At 40.6% G+C, this 18,911-nt stretch overlaps 1 protein-coding gene across 1 annotated transcript in view; it reads left to right on the top strand.

The window, feature by feature from the left end:
• Positions 1–17,638, top strand: part of PLEKHA8 (pleckstrin homology domain containing A8) — a 69,004-nt gene extending 51,366 nt beyond the window's left edge. The window contains exons 13-14 of the mRNA XM_040259704.1: positions 6,293–6,354; positions 11,802–17,638. Of these exons, the coding sequence (XP_040115638.1) occupies positions 6,293–6,354; positions 11,802–11,999 (260 nt within the window). The 3' untranslated portion in view covers positions 12,000–17,638. The remainder of the gene's footprint in view (positions 1–6,292; positions 6,355–11,801) is intronic.
• Positions 17,639–18,911: the final 1,273 nt, after the last annotated feature.

Genomic DNA, 18,911 nt, shown 5'->3' with positions numbered 1-18,911 from the left:
TTCAGAGGCCAAAAATACTTACAGATTATAGAACATGCATTATGATAATGAATGGGTAGTTCAGTGAAGATTAATGTATTTCATTTTCTAATCTTCTCTAGGTAACCAAAATAGGTCAGGCTTATGGACTTCATCCTAATTTAATGCATCCTCACGTGGCAGGGATATGTGCAGCCCTAGAAGTCACCTAAGGACTTTGGTCAAGTCTTTATCTTTTATGAGTTTTATTTGTTGGTCTTCAGTTGCAGAAGTGGCCTTCCTAGGCCTGTTTCAGGACCCAGCCAAAATTCTCTGCTTCCCTCTTCTCCTGTTAGACTGCCTGGCGGGTGTTTTGCCCAGTGGAACTCTTCTCTTGGCAAGATGCAGGCACAGCAAAGAACAGCTGCCTCCTCTAGAAGGACCAGGTGGGATACAGAGATAGTGCTGCTGTAGAAGCTGTCTCTTCTTTAGACCAGGCTGCCCCTCTTACTTGGACTCACCACATCCTTGTTTCCTTACTTTCCCATAGAAGGGGGCATGAAGAAAGGTTTCTGGGCCTTTTTGAGTATTTGCCTTCACTGGCCAAGGGTAGGAAAAGTATAAAGTCCCTGAGGTTGGAGAAGTCCTGGATCCAGAGCCCTTGTAAACAGGCAGTTTGGGTGCCAGGTGAGCTCTGGAGCTGAAGGCTCAAAGGCCAGGACAGGAGGCACCTGTGTTTGCTACATACTGTAAAGAAATGTGGGTTTCTTTTTACTTCCTCACAACAATTCCAAATTAGAATGATTGTGACTATTAGTAGAAGAAAGTAATACTATCTGTATAGGAAAGAAGACTTAAAAGAGTATACCTCTAGAATGCCCTATGTGGTTATCTCTAGGAGGCATGATTATATATCTCTTTAGTCCTTCCCTTTTTACATTTTCCATATTTTTAACAACGAACACATTATTTTTGAAATCAGAAAAAAAAGCAGTAAGTTTTATACCTTTTTAATCTACTACTATGCCTCAGATGGGAAGTTCAGAACCCTTGACATGGCATTAAAAGGTCCTCCCAGTTTGGTCCCATCCCCAGTATCTGCAGCCCTAGTGACTGGTTCTCCCTTCCTGCCACCAATTCCATGTAGCTTCCTCCATCTGCAACTCCAGCCACCACCCTCCTCTCTGCCCTAGCCAGCCTTTGAGAGTCCTCTGGAGAATTCTCTCTGTCCATATGCTCCCAGGCTGGATTCACCTCTCCCCTTTCCTGTAGTACTAGATACAGATGTCTGTTACAGCAGTTGGCAATTTACATAATAATGATTTGTTAAACGCTGGTTCTCTTAAAAGCCCATGAACTTCCTGAGGATAGGGGACTGAGTTTAAATCACCCAGAGATCCATGCTGCCTTGCACAGTAAAGGGCATGCGATAGGCTCACACTAAATTCTTATTGATGGAGCAGCTGTTGCATTGTGACTGTCCATGAGCAGATTGTAATGGCACTGAATTTCATCTGCTAATTTTTAATGGTATTTAATACCTTACATGGATGAGGATCACAAGAAATACAGTTTTCCCACTATACCTCTGTGACTCACCTCTGGATGTTTTCCATGGACCTGTACACTATCTTACCAGCCCAGATGGCTCTGTAGATGGTTGGAAAGTTGACTGTATTGCTGATTTACCCCAGAGGCTGTGCCTAGTATTTCCTGCCCATCTGCACCTGTACGCTTTGTGTGCTAACAGCCTTTTCTTCACTAAGGTCTTGTGTACCATCTAAAATGTCTCTGATAACATCTGTCCCCTCAAAGAATCACATAGGGTTTAAGTGTGACTTACATTGAAGTCTTGTATCTTTGACAATGCCCTAGCCTACTCAGACTCTTCTCCTAAGGAAAAAAAATTGAATTTACTCTTGATTTCTCCTTTAGGCTCTCTCTAAGAGCTCTTTCTACACTTGAATTTACTGATTTTTATCATTTCTGCTTTAGCTTTGCAATACTGGATGCTGGCATTTCAACCCATTCCTAAAACTTTAGATAGCCAGGGAAATCTGCTGTTAGAATTCAAGTGTACAGTCTTATTTCATACAAAATATAACGTATTTTATGCAGTCTTGAATTACGTAAAATTGTAGTAAGGTATGCCAAAAGTTCCCTTTTGAATGAATGAAAAGGGAACATAAAGATGGGCACAATAAAGGACAGAAATGGTATGGACATAACAGAAGCAGAAGATATTATGAAAAGGTGGCAAGAATACACAGAAGAACTGTACAAAAAAGATCTTAATGACCCAGATAACCACAATGGTGTGGTCACTCACCTAGAGCCAGACATACTGGAGTCCGAAATCAAGTGGGCCTTAGGAAGCATCAAAGCTAGTGGAGGTGATGGAATTCCACTTGAGCTATTTCAAGTCCTAAAGATGATGCTGTGAAAGTGCTGCACTCAGTATGTCAGCAAATTTGGAAAACTCAGCAGTGGCCACAGGACTGGAAAAGGTCAGTTTTCATTCTAATCCCAAAGAAAGGCAATGCCAAAGAATGCTCAAACTACCACACAATTGCACTCATCTCACAGGTCAGTAAAGTGATGCTCAAAATTCTCCAAGCCAGGCTTCAACAGTACGTGAACCAAGAACTTCCAGATGTTCAAGCTGGTTTTAGAAAAGGCAGAGGAACCAGAGATCAAATTGCCAACATCTGTAGTATCATCGAAAAAGCAAGAGTTCCAGAAATACATCTGCTTCTACTTTATTGACTACACTAAAGCTTTTGACCGTGTGGATCACAACAAACTGTGGAAAATTCAAGAGATGGGAATACCAGACCATCTGACCTATCTCCTGAGATATCTGTATGCAGGTCAAGAAGCAACGGTTAGATCCAGACATAGAACAACAGACTGGTTCCAGATTGAGGAAGGAATACGTCAAGACTGTCACCCTGCTTATTTAAGTTACATGCAGAGTACATCATGTGAAACGCTAGGTTGGATGAAGCACAAGCTGGAATCAAGATTACTGGGAGAAATATCAATAACCTCAAATATGCAGATGACACCACTCTTATGGCAGAAAGCGAAGAGGAACTGAAGAACCTCTTGATGAAAGTGAAAGAGGAGAGTGAAAAAGTTGGCTTAAAGCTCAACGTTCAGAAACGAAGATCATGGCATCCGGTCCCATCACTTCATAGCAAATAGATGTGGAAACAGTTCAGTTCAGTTCAGTGGCTCAGTCATGCCCAACTCTTTGTGACCACATTGACTGCAGAACGCCAGGCCTCCCTGCCCATCACCAACTCCTGGAGTTTACCCAAACTCATGTCCATTGACTCGGTGATGCCATCCAGCCATCTCATCCTCTTTCGTCCCCTTCACCTCCTGCCCTCAATCTTTCCCAGCATCAGGGTCTTTTCCAATGAGACAGCTCTTCACATCAGGTGGCCAAAGTATTGGAGTTTCAGCTTCAACATCAGTCCTTCCAATGAACACCCAGGACTGATTTCCTTTAGGATGGACTGATTGGATCTCCCTGCAGTCCAAGGGACTCTCAAGAGTCTTCTCCAACACCACAGTTCAAAAGCATCAATTCTTTGGTGCTCAGCTTTCTTTACAGTCCAACTCTCACATCCATACATAACTACTGGAAAAACCATAGCCTTGACTAGACGAACCTTTGTCAGCAAAGTAATGTCTCTGCTTTTTAATATGCTGTCTAGATTGGTCATAACTTTGCTTGCAAGAAGTTAAGTGTCTTTTAATTTCATGGCTGCGGTCACCATCTGCAGTGATTTTGGAGCCCCCCAAAATAAAGTCAGCCACTGTTTCCACTGTTTCCCCATCTATTTCCCATGATGTGATGGGACCAGATGCCATGATCTTCGTTTTCTGAATGTTGAGCTTTAAGCCAACTTTTTCACTCTTCTCTTTCACTCTCATCAAGGCTCTTTAGTTCTTCACTTTCTGCCATAAGGATGGTGTCATCTGCATATCTGAGATTATTGATATTTCTCTTGGTGATCTTGATTCCAGCTTGTGCTTCATCCAGCCCAGCGTTTCTCATGATGCACTCTGCATATAAGGTAAATAAGCATGGTGGCAATATATAGCCTTGACATATTCTTTTTCCTATTTGGAACCAGTGTGTTGTTCCATGTCCAGTTCTAACTGTTGCTTCCTGACCTGCATATAAGTTTCTCAAGAGGCAGGTCAGGTGATCTGATATGCCCATCTCTTTCAGAATTTTCCACAGTTTATTGTGATCCACACAGTCAAAGGCTTTGGCATAGTCAATAAAGCAGAAATAGATGGAAATAGTGGCAGACTTTATTTTCTTGGGGTCCAAAATCACTGCAGATAATGACTATAGCCATGAAATTAAAAGACCCTTGCTCCTTGAAATGAAAGCTATGACCAACCTAGACAGTGTATTGAAAAGCAGAGACATTACTTTGCTGACAAAGGTTTGTCTAGTTAAAGGTATGAGTTTTCCAGTAGTCATGTATGGATGTGAGAGTTAGACTATAAAGAAAGCTAAGCACTGAAGAATTGATGCTTTTGAACTGTGGTGTTGGAGGAGACTCTTGAGAGTCCCTTGGACTGCAGGGAGATCCAACCAGTCCATCCTAAAGGAAATCAGTCCTGAATATTCATTGGAAGGACTGATCCTGAAGCTGTAACTCCGATACTTTGGCCACCTGATGTGGAGAACTGACTCATTGGAAAAGACCCTGATGCTGGGAAAGATTGAAGGCAGGAGGAGAAGGGGACAACAGAGAATCAGATGGTTGGATGGCATCACTGACTCGATGGATGTGAGTTTGAGCAACCTCCAGGAGTTGGTGGTGGACAGGGAAGCCTGGCGTGCTGCAGTCCATGGAATTGCAAAGAGTCGGACACGACTGAGAGTTTGAACTGAACTGATCCTAAAAGTATTAATGAAGCCTCACCCAAATTTTTACAATAGACATTGACAATAATTACATCATTTCAGAGCTAGAGGGCTCAAATAAATTGTAAACTGTGTTTAAGCTTGCAGCCACGCGGCCTGGCTGTTTTGCTCAGTAAAATGCAGATACCTGATGTCATTCGGCAGTTCTGTGAGCCACACTGTGTTTTGCTGCATAAGAACTTGTGGTTGTGGTTTTGTTGTCTAGGTTTTTTTGTTGTTGTAGACATTATTTTAACCTCTGCTCTTGTTACAATTTAAAATGTCTTTGTATCCTATTATAGTGTCACCCAAGCATTGATTAAATGGCATGGTGCTTGTACTAGTTCTGAAACTAGCCCATGAAAATAAACAAGTTTGGAATAAAATGTAGATGTGGTAAAACATGATAAAGAAGGTCAAACAATCCCCATAATATTCTGTGCTATAATTTAGGAGTGTGAGGACTCTGTAGGCCACTAAAGATAATGCTGAAAAAATAAAATGGAGCATTGAAATAAAAATGCACTGTGATGATATAGAGCTGTGCCTCCTGAGAGTATGTTTATTCCTGTAGAAAAAATCAGTTTTCAGTTTGGAATATATTATTCAAAGCCTTCAGGAACATATCCCTTGCATAAAATGCAGTCATCTTGTTCTTGAGATTATTTTTTGTAATTAAAATTATTATATAAAGTTTTTTAATCTCCTAAAACTCATTGGGGAGAAAAATAATAGGTTTTTATCTTTAAAGTCTAGAATATGAATTGACTTTTATTAATAAGCCTCACCGGCTACTTTATATCTAGCTTAATAATTTCAAGCTGTTCTTTCCATAATAGTTTTCAAAGTTCTAGCTTTAACAGTGTATATCCAAGGTCATGGGACATCTAGGACTAACATTTGACATCCCAGAATAGAATGTTAGAATTGAAGAGAACCTTAGAGAAAATTTTACAAAGAGGAAAAGAGATGGTTAGAGAGGTTGGCTAAGGGACTGGCTCAGGGTCACACAACATTTCAAAGAACTGCATTTTTTTATTTTTATAGTGTATTTTAAATTATATTCTCCACATGACAATATCCTTTCCTCCCTTTTTACTTCCTTATATGTATTGAATTTTCCAACCATAATAATAAGCTGCCGTTCAGCTATATTGACACAGGGTAAGAGTGGAAATATCAATTTTTTTTTCAATTTTTCTTTAAAAAAAAAATCTCTGGAGGCTTGTTTTTCCTACTCAGGACATTTGGAGTATATAATCTTGTAATTAAGCTTTTTTCCTTCAGTTTTTAATACCTATAGGAATATGCTGCTATGTACATTAGAAAGGACATGATGCAAATAACACATCAAATTCTGATGAAATTGTTCCTCATGGAGTATTTCTTCTTTTCAAGATAATGCATATGGTAAAACGTTACGGCAGCACCACGGCTGGGTAGTGAGAGGAGTTTTCGCGGTAAGTAGGCCTTCTGCCTCCTTATGTTCTGATGGTCACAGCAAGGTGTTCTGTTTTGCTCTGTGTGTGTGTGGTGGTTCTGTTTGCTTTGCTTTTGAGAATAAGAACAAAATGTTGCTTATTGCATTGAAATCTGTAGGTCTGTTGTGTGGAAATTTTGGCAATAAACAGTAAGAAAAGACTTAGAGTGTGCTTCACCTTATGTAGTTCCAGGGACCCTGAGGTTTGTCTCAGAAGTGGCTGCCTTTCTGATGAGGTAGTAGAGTGTCAGTGTAGACTAGAGATCACGCTCTGAGGGGAAACCAGGGGCGGTTTCAAGCCCATAGCTCCCTCTGCTGCCTGTCAGGGTCAGGCCTGTTAATTCTCAGATTTTAGTTAGTCTTTTTTCCTAAACTGAATTGTATCTTTGAATATTAACTGACCTGGGTTGCCAGTGGCTAGAACTGGAAATCTCTTCTTCCCCAATTATTTTCCTTGTGGAAGTGTTTGAATTTGTGTGTGTTGGTTCCTGTTGCCTGTTATTCCTTCCTTCCTTGCATGACCTGGGAAGAACATACACCTGAGAATCATAGTTCTCAGGTGGACAGATCAGTTCGCCTGCTTTGTAAAATAGCTGCAGCAGATGGCCCCTTTCTGTCAGCAGTAATATTCTGTGATTCTCCTGTCGGGCGAGAGGTCAGCCACAGTCAGATGCAGCCATGAAAAGGCTGAATCTTCATGTCGTGGTACAACAGGAAATGTCAGGGGATTAAAAATAGCTTGCAGATGACGTCTTTTACTAATTTGCCTAAGGTAAGAACTGTTCAGGTCATGATTTCTTAGGAGACAGGTAAAGAAAGTGGGAAGAATTTATCATGGAAGAAATCAAATTTTAGTGAAAATGAAACATTTTACTGTTCACTGGACTAGGAGCCAGACCAGTTGCAGCCACAAACTGCTCACATTTACCTTCAGTGGATGTTTAATAATGTAATAATAGCTTCCGTGTGGCTATTGGACACTTAACTGTATCAGACACTGTGCCAGGTACTTCTGTGTTCATTATCTTTGGAAATCCTTAGGATTAGCTCCCACTGTTTTACAAGTTCAGAACTGTTCATTTCAGTCCCAAAGTGAGGCAGTGGCAAAGCCCAGGTCTAAACCCAGATCTGTCTCCAAGGCTGGTGCTCATCCCATACATCACAGCTCTTCACAGTGAAGACAGAATAACTGAGAAGCTGCTAGTGAGAAATTAGTCAAAAGATGCCGCTCCATTCATCAATCTCCCTGAGTAAATACTGTGATTGCCTGCAGGTGCCTGACATCCAAGTTCCCTTGGTGAGGTGAAAAGCAGGGAAGCATTGAGTTGCCTCATTTATAAGAAATATAAGTGTAGTTTTGTTTTGTTTTTTATTCCAGTAGAGAGGGCAGAGTTTAATCCTGAGATATTGATGATCCAAGAGACATTGACAACAAGAATGAAGCTATAGCAGAAAATTTATCATGAGCATAAGTCTTTGAAAGGACATTTTAACTTACAGCATTTTTCTAAATAATTTAGATTATTTAATAATTTAGTAATTAATCTAATTTAGTAATTTAGATTCATTGTAAAAATAAAATGTATAGAAAAATAGAAAGGGTAAAACTTAAAATTGTCCAGTCTCACCGCTCTATAATAACCATCTTCAACATTTTTGTGTTTTACCTTCTTAGCTCTTATTTTCATATATTTAACATATTCTTTTCAATGTTGTTCTATTTCATTGTGTATATTTATATAAATATCTATTACTAGATATTTATATTTTTATGTTTATTTTATGTGTATAATTATCTTAATTTTGTATACTTACTCGGTTTGTGCATGTAAACTTTTTTTACACTTAGCTGGTTGTATAGTTTTGTATTGTTTTTCTCCACTGTTTTAGTTTTTATATTTTCTAGTTGTATTGAGGAATAATTGACATACGTTTAAGGCACATAGCATGGTGGTTTGATTTAAATGTATTGTAAAATGATTACCACAATAGGTTCAGCTAAATCCATCTTCTCATATAAATACAATAAAAAGAAAGGAAAAAGGAAAAATTTTTCTCCTTGTGATGTAAATTCTTAGAATTTACTCTTTTCACACGTTTGCTCTATATCCAGCAGAAGTATTAGCAGTAGTTGTCCCCACTTATTTTTAGGGATTGCATAATATGTCCCCCAGTATAGAGGTACCATAATTTTTTTGTTCCAAACCTTTGTGTTGGAAATTTCAGTTGCTTCTAAGTTTGTTTTTACAGATGAAACAGCATCTGTTTTTATGCATTTTTGACTAAAACAGTTATTTCCTCAAAATAGGTTCTTGGAAGTAGATAGCTATGTCTAATGCAAAAAACTAAAACCCCAACTTAGAGCATTTACCATGCACTGGATGTTGTTTGAAGTGCTTTACTTATGTGAAGTTATTAATCTCATAACTCTGAAGTAGGTTCTCTTTTCCCTGCTTATAAACGAAACCTGACACACAGGGAAGTGAGATGATAACACCCGAAGTTATAGGAAAAGAGCATTTTGAAGACTCTTGATGTTACTGCCAGTAGTTTTTAAATTTGCTGATTTTTAAGGAAATAGATTCTGTTGAGCATTTGGTAATAGCATTATTAACAGAGGAGCTTCCTTTCAGTCTCTCTCTTGTTATCCTCCATGTCATCCCTACTTCGGGAAGTTTATTGAGTTTTCTGATGTCCTGATTAAAATCATCAGGGGCAGATCTAACTAATCTTGGTTGCTCAGGGAAATATCTTTTACACTCACGGAATCTGACTTACTTAACAGCCAAATATTGGGACTTTTATCTTCAAACAGTTATGGTCTATGGTACTGATGTCTAGTCTAGGCTCTGTCTCTTTCTGTGGCTCTCTGATTTGGCTTCCTCTTCAGCTGAGTTCTCTCACTGTTTCCCAAATAGACTCAGCTGCATCATTGTTCCCTAGGAACTTTTGAGAAATGCATTGTCATGGTCTCCACTTTGGAGAAACTTTAAACATTTTTTATTTTATGTAAATAATATGTACGTAGTTTTATTTTGCTTTTTATCACAGAGTCCAAAAAGGTTATAACAAAAAACGGCAGTTTGTTCCATACTTCCCAGACTCACTAAAAGAGGCTGCAACTTTCAAATGCTTTGGCTATTTCCTCCAATACCTCTGTAATTCTAAAACTATTTACTCTTCTTTGTGGCCTTATCCATTTTAATTAATGTTGATTTCTGTTATAGATTAGAGTTTAGCTATCTCAGACCTTACTGCCACTACCTCCCGTCCCCTGCCTCTACTTTCCATGTATAATTATATCACAAGTCCACATGATGATGGTGAGCCAAAATTCTATGACTTTTTTTGTTCTTTCTTATATGAGTTTTATATTTCTCCCTGTACCATGAACTCTCTCACATCACCATCATTTTGAACTTACAAATTTTTTTTCCAGAACTTTCTAAACTCTTATTCCGGTCTGATTTGTTGTACTGCTGTTGTCCTAGAACTTTTGTTCATAAATTTCCCTATATTGAGTCCCCACCTCACCTTAATTTTATTTCCCAAGTCCTGTGACTTCCTATTTCTTGATCTAATCCCTTTTTTTTAAAAATGATATCCAAACTCTAGTAGCTTCCTAAAAAAAAGAGTGCAAGGGAACTAAATTTTTGAGTTCTTGCATGCCTGAAATTGTCTTTATTCTGCCCCTTTTTCCTAGAGTGTTGCTTTGGCTGGTGTAGAATTCTAAAGTGAAAGTTGCTCAGTCGTGTCCAACACTTTGCGACCCCATGGACTGTAGCCCATCAGGCTCCTCTGTCCGTGGGATTCTCTAGGCAGGAATAGTGGAGTGGGTCCATTCCCTTCTCCAGGAGATCTTCCTAACCCAGGGATCAAACCCAGGTCTCCCTCACTGCAGGCAGATTCTTTACCATGAACCACCAGAATTCAAGGTTAATAGTAATTTTCTCTCAGAACTTGGAAGGCAGTCCTCTGATGTCCTCCAGCTTCCAGTGTTACTACTATAAAACCTGTAAAATGTAATGTGTATAAACCATTCCTCACCTCCTCCTAGATGCTTTTAGGATCTATTCTTTATCCCCACATTCTAAAATTTCACCATGTTTGCCTTTGGGTCTTTATCATTCATTTTGCTAAGCATTTGACTAGGCCTTTAAATCAGGAGACTCATACCCTTCTGTTCTGGGAGATTTTCTCTCAAGACATTTTTGGACAGTTGCTTTTCCTCCATGCTCTGCTCTCCATTCTACCCCCACCATTATTCGAGTATTTATGATGTGCCAGGAAGCGGAGTAAATGCATCCTGCGTGTCCCATTAATCCCTCAAATAAGGAAAGTGCTACCAGTCGTTTTCTGCGGACGAGGAGACCGAGGCTCTGAATTAGCTCCCTTGCTTGAATTCCTCAAGCTGACCTGCAAAAGAGCTGGCGTTCAAGTCCAGGTCTCCTCACCTAGTGGCTGTGCTTTAGCCACTGCATAATGCCAGCCACTCTCCCTTTGCAGAAAGGGAAAGGGTTGATTCTCAAAGACTTTCAATATAAGGAAGCTCAAGAAAGCAACTGCAAGATTTTTTACAATCTATCGAAGATTTTAAAAGCCTCCAGAGAGCTCAGTGGAGCCAAAACCAGTAGATGCCAGAGAACAGATTTCAGTACGCTTAGGGAACAGTTGGCCTGCAGAGAGAGGGGAGCTGTAAGGAGCTTAGGAAATCTTTCCTCGGCGAAGCAGTGTGGTTGGTGGTGTGGTTGAAAAAGCAGAGAGATGATCCTAAGTTCAGATCCTGGCCCTGGCACTCATTAGCTGTGTGATTTCCATATGTAAAATAGGGATATAGATTGTACAGGGCTCTTACAAAGATTAGCTGGGATAAAATACGTTGAAACATCAGCACACAAGCAAACCATAAATGTTAACCCCCTTCATTTTTTAGAAAATATTCACGAATACAAAGGAAATCTCTACATAAGGGTGAATGGGACATAGGTAAAGAAAGTATGTGGAGATGAGATATAAACAGGAAGGTGAGCTGCTCCACCAGGCTGGCCATGTGCCAACAAAGACTGCAAGCAGCGTGCATGCAGGTCATTCTTAGCACTCCACGGGAAGAGTCTAGATCACTGTCAATGAGAAAGTTTGAGCTTTTCTCAAACTGTTCTCCTCTCACCGTTCCCTGACTTGATGGGACTATTCATCCTCAAGATAGCCCAAGAAGATATGTGCTTCTTCAAGCATTAAAGTGATTTGGTTCTTGAAACATAATTGAAGAGTCCATGAACTGAAAGAATGTATGCCTATTTTTTCACTCTTGCTTGCCTCAGCTCTGTGTATGTGTGTGACTGTGTGTGCACGCATGTGCTTGTGCTTGAGTATAATGTGCAAGAGAGCATGACATGGTGCAGATTTTCACAGGCAATTCTTTTGCAGTTAGCTCTGAGGGCAGCTCCATCCTATGAAGATTTTGTGGCTGCATTAACCATTAAGGAAGGCGACCACAAGAAGGCAGCTTTCAGTGTTGGGATGCAGAGGGACCTCAGCCTTTACCTCCCCGCCATGGAGAAGCAGCTGGCGATACTGGACACTTTATACGAGGTCCACGGACTGGAGTCTGACGAGGTGGTATGACATCTGCAGAGTAGCGCTGCCTCCTCACTTCAGGGAATAAAGTTTGCTAAAGCGTTTTGTTGCCCAACTTAAATTTCCAGCAGCAGCTCCAGCCCTCTCCAGTCTCTTACTTGGGGAATGGAGAGGGGAAGGCAAAGCCTAGTGCTTTTATATATAATTTTTTCAATGCTGTATGTTTTGTGTTTAAAAAACAAGGTGCTATCTAGTTAGTTCAAAAGGCCTCATGGAAAAGCAAATTGTAGCTGTTATATAGATGTGAACAGCAAGTTATAAGAGCAGATTTGACAAATGAATTTGTTAGACAAATGTTTTGTTTTTAGCTTTTAGTTTTAATGGGTCACCCAAACCTAAGCTGAAAATGAGCAATTTTCTGTATTAAGGACTATAACTCATAGCCAGTATCTCAGTCAACTTAGAATTAGTCTAAAATTTTCAAGGGAGTTAAGCCCCTCTGTTGAAGCTATTGAAAATGTAGAATTTGCTATTCCTAGATGTTCTGCAGAGAATTCTCTTCTCCATGGCTCCGTGGGCCAGAAGAACCTGTGTATTCAACACATCTGGTACACTGGTGTGACCAAGCAGTGCCATCCCATTTACAGGGGGGGAGACTGGCTCTGAAGAGATGAGTGGTATGTCCTTGCCCCAAGCTGGAGGATAGTATGGGAGAGGTAGGTGGGTCATCTGAGGTGACCCCTGTGCTGTACACATCCTTTGCCACCTACTTTCCCCTGCATCATCTCAGTTGGACATCACAGCAAAACCATGGTATTCAGGGATTATTATTAAACTTCATAAGTAAGGTTTAGAGGTCCAGGGATAGGCTCAGTCATATAGCCACTAAATGGAGGAACCACGTGATTTCCATCTGTGACCTGGACCACCTCTACATCAAAATCACATGGAGAGCTTGTTTGAAAATTAAATTCCCAGGCCTTACCTTGACCTGAAGAACCAGAATTGTGGGAGTAGGACTCAGGATAATAAACCTTGAGTTTGAATAAATTTTACAAGGTATTTTTGTGCAACAGGGTTGAAGAACTACAAGATTAAATTCTAGTTTATGGAATTCCCAGTCTTCTGCATGAACTAAATGTTGTATCCTTTCTTGCAAAGAGTAGGAGGCAATCATTGAAGTGAAGTAGTTAAAAGGAGAGTGAGAAGTGGAGTGAGTTTACTCAGCAGCTTTCTTAACTGAACCAGAAGGCCTTGGTGTTGTCCCCGGGGGCCACAGTTCCGAATGTGCTCTCTGACCAGTCTTGGCTTAATCACCAATAGTGCAGAGCAAGCTAAATGTAGCTGCTTATCTGTCTCAAGAGCTTTGGGGCCATGTCACAGTTTAAAAGTGGGAATTTTAAGTCTTCTATGAAACAACCCGAAGAGTGTGACGTGATGCCAGGACTGTGGCCTCAGTCCCTCAGTAAGCCAGCCTGCCAGGAGTGGGCATGGGGGAGAGGCCACGGGTGCCTTCTGTGCCAGAGACTACTCACTTAAAGTCTCTGGAAGGAAAGGTCCAACACGAGGTAGCTCCCCGGCTGGAAGTGGTGTTCCTTTGAGGGGCCCAGGGGATGCTGCACCGAGGGCAAAGAGAACCCTCTCCTTGGGTGAGAGGTTGCTTTGGGGAAGGGTACTGATTTGGTCTTTTTGTTTGTCTTTAAACAAATGAGTGGGCAGTTAACGTAGCTCAAATTATTGAATTGGGTACTCTGCACAATAAGGACTTGTGGAAAATGCTTAAACTTTAGAAGAACAGCATCGGGTATTTTAAGGCCGGAGAGAGGAACAGTGCGGAAGTGACACTGATTTGTCTCAGCACGTGCTGTTGGCAGCTGCCAAGGTGTGCGTGTGGTCTCCTCCGCTCCCGCAAGAAATCACGCGCATCTCCTTCTCTGGCTGGTGTGGGCATGATGGCAGGACTCGGGGATAATTCAGACTTCCCGCCCTTCACAGAGCCTCCTAAAGGGAAGGAAAAAGCCACCCGCCTTTGCTTTACGTTGAGTGAGTGCACATTAGCTATTGTGCCATCAGGTGGGGAGGCTACCTGGAGATTGTAAGTGTGGAGAAGCATGACCATTTTGAGCAAATGCTTGTGCTTCGTGTCACCTCAGGTGAACTGCTGTGGTCCCTGGCAGAGGTGGGCTCACGGAATATACCTCAGATTTTCCACCGAGGCTCAGAATACACAAAAAAAGAAAGCTGCTCAACATAACCATTTCACATTTATATAGGTACTGCCTTGGTATATATGACCCCGTTTTCTGGAGAAGATGTATTATCTGGGATCTTTGGTCAGAGAAGCTTGAGTAACTTGAATAAGTCACATTATCTACTCAACACTTTTCCAGCCCTATAGGAAGAGGGTAATGCTTTTTAATAGATATTTTCCTTACTGGAGCATGTTAAGTTTACCTGAGATGCATAAAGCTCTGGAAATTGAACTATTATCATACTAGATGATAAATTCAATTTGACCTGAAGCTTGGCACAGTCAGAGCTTTATCCTGAACCTATACTATTTGCTTCTCCGTTTTACTTAAAGTCACAATTTGTGCTAATTTGCATTTACTGTCTAAGAAGAGGACAAAGAGAAAAGAGAGTTAGTTAAGGCTTTCTCTCCAGAATCCTCCCAAGATTCCTGGGGCTTCCAAGCTTTCTTTCATTTTGACAGTGAGAGGAGATGGGAAAGTGGTATTATGGTTGCTGGTGGAGTAATCACCTTGCTCACACATTTTTAGGATTCCCTTTCTAGATTAACCTTTAGAGAGATCTTGAAGGAAAATAGAAGGTAATGTGTCTTCTAGGTATCATTAGAGGCTAATAAGTAGCATTTGAACAATCTCTCACAAGGTACTTTCATACATACAATTTCATTCATGTCTATACTTCTTCCCATGGCAGAAGCCAGGCCTTACATTTAGGAGGGATTAACGTGTGTTTGTCTAACTGAACAAAACAAAATCCTTTCAATGATGGCAATTTTTTGTCTTTTGAAAGCAAATTTGATTCATTATATCTAATCTTGGCAAAAATACTAAGTTAGAGGGTGTACCTTTTGGGGAAGAAACCACCTTGTGTCTGTGAAGTACAGATGATTTTTCTCATCACCTCTTGACCCAGCTCTACAGGAAGTTTAGAAGTGGGGCTCTTGGAATGTTGAGCACATCTATCCCCAGGAAATTGACTTTGAAAGGCAGCATTTGTTAGGATGTATAGGTAGTGACTTCAGGGGCCTTGTCATCATTATTTGTGTGTCATTCTGAATATAAATCCTCCCCAAATGTCATATTCCGTGATGAGGGCTATCTGAACTCCATAGTTCAGTCCTGCTGCTTCTCTCTCCTCTTCTGTTACTAATTGTTGTGAGTAGTACCCTCATCAGAGTACCAAATCCATCCCTTTTTAAACTGTTTTGCTCCATTCCTCAGCAGCAGCTTTCTAGCACATATGTGGAGCATCTGGCACAGACCTAGCTGGGGTCAGGTGCCCAGCCTATGAGCATTCTCTCTTAGTCTGCAAGAGCTTCTTAAAGAACCCCTGTCCCAGTGTATAGCTGTGAAGCAGGTGAACATATGGTGTGTACCATCTAGGAAAAGTGATACGTTATTAGATAAATGCTGCTGGAAAGATTTGCAGTCTTCTCTTTTTGATTATTAATTACACACACACAAAATGCTTTTAGTTTTCTATTTTTGGAAAAGTGTTTTTCATTAGGAAAAGCTTGTGTTAGGGACCAATAAATAAATTACACTTTTCTTTATTAAATTTGAAGTAAATTAAAAGAGCTGAAGCAAGAGGTATCTTATTAAAGAAACCAAATCTGATGATGAAAAATCAGAAGAAATATCATTTAAGTCAGTAAGGAAAGTCAGAGAGTTATGAGCAATACAAGATGTGATTTTGGGAGCTTTCTGGAAGAAAACTGTCCTTACATTTTTTTCCTACTAAATGACTGTGTACTATAGAAGTTGGTTCCATGATGGTACATTTATGATTTTAGTTTTGTTTTTTTATAATTATTCAGCTTTCCTGCCCTCGTGTTTGGTTTCTTTTTTTTTAAGTGAAGTGTCAACCTTTAAAAATTTTTTTAGATTTAGAATTTTTGAGTACAATACATTCTAAGCCATTGTTCTGTTAGCTGAGCTAACGTGTTTTGTCTTGGAATGCCTGACTTCCATGCTCTTTGTGATCTGGTGGCGTCTGTACATGAGCTTCAGTGTCAACAGCAACCCACGTCCCTATGACATGCATGTAGAGTGCTTTACTTGGAAACACACTCTGCTTCCGGGCAGCCCTTCATTGTCTGCAGTTGCTTACTCAGGGGTTCATAATAATGACAAAAAAATCCCCACTAGCTGTCTAATAGTATTTTAAGACTGCTTATCTATTAATAGGGTGTAAGGGTCTTTTCAGCAATTCCATGAGCATACTGTTCACTGGACCTCCTCTGGAAATGCCCCCAGACCTGTCCTGGCACAGGCAGTAGCCTGCGTACAGGGGCCATTTGCACGATTTCTTATCGCACTGCGGCCTCAGGGCACTTGGAAGTGACCCTCAGCAGTACAGTTGACACAAGCATTGATCTTTCTTCTGCACTATTTCCGTATAACCTTTCATTTCAAAAGGAGGAAACATAGCACTACTCTGCGGAGCAGAAGTTTTCCAAGTTCTTTGGTTACCGTTTTTAATCACTTCTCTTTCAGAGTGAACACATGTTCTCAGCTACACTATGTGAGAACACAAGAAAGAGACCTTGCTTGTTCTAAGCACTAGGCTTTCTATTTTATGTATTTTAAAGTCTGATCAGTATTTCCTCCCAGACTTTGTAAACAGAAACCACTCTGGGATGGTTGGTACCCCTAGCAAAGCTGATCTCATCCACAGATTCCCACATATCTGTGTCTATTTATAGGTGTATTGTGGAGTCAGTTGTGACAAGAAGGGTGATCTGGAAGTAATTCTGTTGCTTCCCAGAAGGCTAATGAGCCAGCCTCGTGGCATGTTTGATGCGTGATTCCCTAGTGTCATGACAATTTCACTAGAATGTCAGTAAGCAGCCCAACTACCTCATGTAAAATTGGCTGTGGACAATCTGTGTCAGATGAGACATGTGTTAAGGTTGATTTAATCTGGTTAATAGATTGGACAACATAATGTCTCTGTAAAGAAGAAACACATTAGACCAGATGCCAAAGGCTACTATGTACATAGATTTCCTTGGATTGCTTTTTAAAGTCAGTGTTTAATTCTGCCCCCAGTATTCTCATCTCAGTTGGTTGTGATTTCATAGATCCGTGCACTTTGAATATCTGTCACATGCAGTCATATGTTACTTGTTCTTGTCGTTCAACATTTTGAATGAGCATCATAATGACAGTGGAAAGCAAGTGTCCGGTGGTTTGTTGATTCCTTAATTTTAATGGACATTTACTTAGAATATAATGTGTTGGAGCCTTTAAGGATCAACTGGATAAATGAGAATTTCATGTTTAGGTTTCATGTAAAACTCTGTCTAAGTTCATACTCTGTATTTTGTGGGAAGGGGGGAACAAGGGATGGATTTACTTTTTTTGCAAAAGTATTTGAAAACATTTGTCAGATTTTATATTCATTAGTTATAATAAACTTATTTTTCAAGTATTTTATCAAGTGCTTCTCTGGAAGATTTTTGCGTGGGGTTTTGTTTAGTGAATATACCAGTAATAAGTATCATTTACTGGAACACATCCTACTTGCTGGGCATCATCCCAAGCTCTTTACAGATATTAATATACTTAATCCTCCTAATCAGCCTTTAGGGCCAGTACTATTATTAGCCTGAAGTTACAGATGAGAAAACTAAGGCACAGATTGGGGAAGCCCCTGGTCTTAGATCCCACAGCTGATGTGTAGAGCCAGGCTACACACTCAGGCAGCCTAGCTCCAAAATCTTTATAACAAACTACTTAGACCTAAACCAAAAATAATTTTGAAGCATCAAATGACCACTACAATGGCATTGCCCAGGGTATTCTAAGCAGGCTAGGAAGACCAGCTGCTGTCACAGGTGGCCGTGTTCTTCAGCCTGGTTTAATTCTGTTTTCAGAGAAACCACAAATGCAGACCAAAGAGATGAATTTGCTGTGCAAAATGTTTGAGTTGCTGTTTGGTTAATTAGTTTACCTGCAAAGCAGATACTTCTTTTTGTCTAAATCAGTTGGTGCTAAGGTAAGGTAGCACTTGTCAGGTTTTCACTCTCATATACTTGCTGGTGGATGTTAGGATGCCTGCAGATAGATAGGTGCGTGTGGCTGGCATTGGAGTGCAACCCTGTCCACACCACCTCCTCAGGGAAGCTTCCCGCCTGTGCCCACTTGAGGCCTCTTCTCCAGCCACCTCTTTACATGAGCTGGGCTGCTTAGAATTGGGACAGGGAGGTTTGAAGGCAGAGAGAGAGAAACCAGCAAAGTGTGGTAGTGTTGGAGCAAAAGGGTCCTGTGGAGTGTGAGCTGGGGTGGCCATGTTGGGTCATGTGGAAGAGAAAGGAGAAGAGAAAGCCAGTAGGGAAGGAAAGGATGATGCTTGCACACTGGAAGCAGGGACAAGGAATTAGGTAGTCACCAGGCACCAGCAAAACTTTATTGAAGGCCAGCTTTCCCTTTCCCACTTCTAGCTCCTGCCCCAGAAGTCCTCCCCTTGAGAACTGTGTGGCTCTACAATAAGACCTCAGCCCTTTTTGCTTACACTGCTTTTAGGAGGTGTATCTAAAAGCACATGTGTGTCTTTGTTCCAAGCGTGTGTGTCTTTGTTCCACACTGAATATGGGCAAATCCACAAAAACCCAAGTAACATACATTGAAGAACCACCACCACTATCATTATTTTCACTGTGTAAAACGGAAATGCCCATCCAGACCTGAAGTCAGTTTATGTGCGTTC

The sequence above is a fragment of the Oryx dammah genome, unplaced genomic scaffold (genome assembly GCF_014754425.2).
Source record: "Oryx dammah isolate SB20612 unplaced genomic scaffold, SCBI_Odam_1.1 HiC_scaffold_18, whole genome shotgun sequence".
Classification (NCBI taxonomy): domain Eukaryota; kingdom Metazoa; phylum Chordata; class Mammalia; order Artiodactyla; family Bovidae; genus Oryx; species Oryx dammah.
Note: the sequence above shows the minus strand (reverse complement) of the source record. Positions and strands in the feature narration are given on the sequence as shown.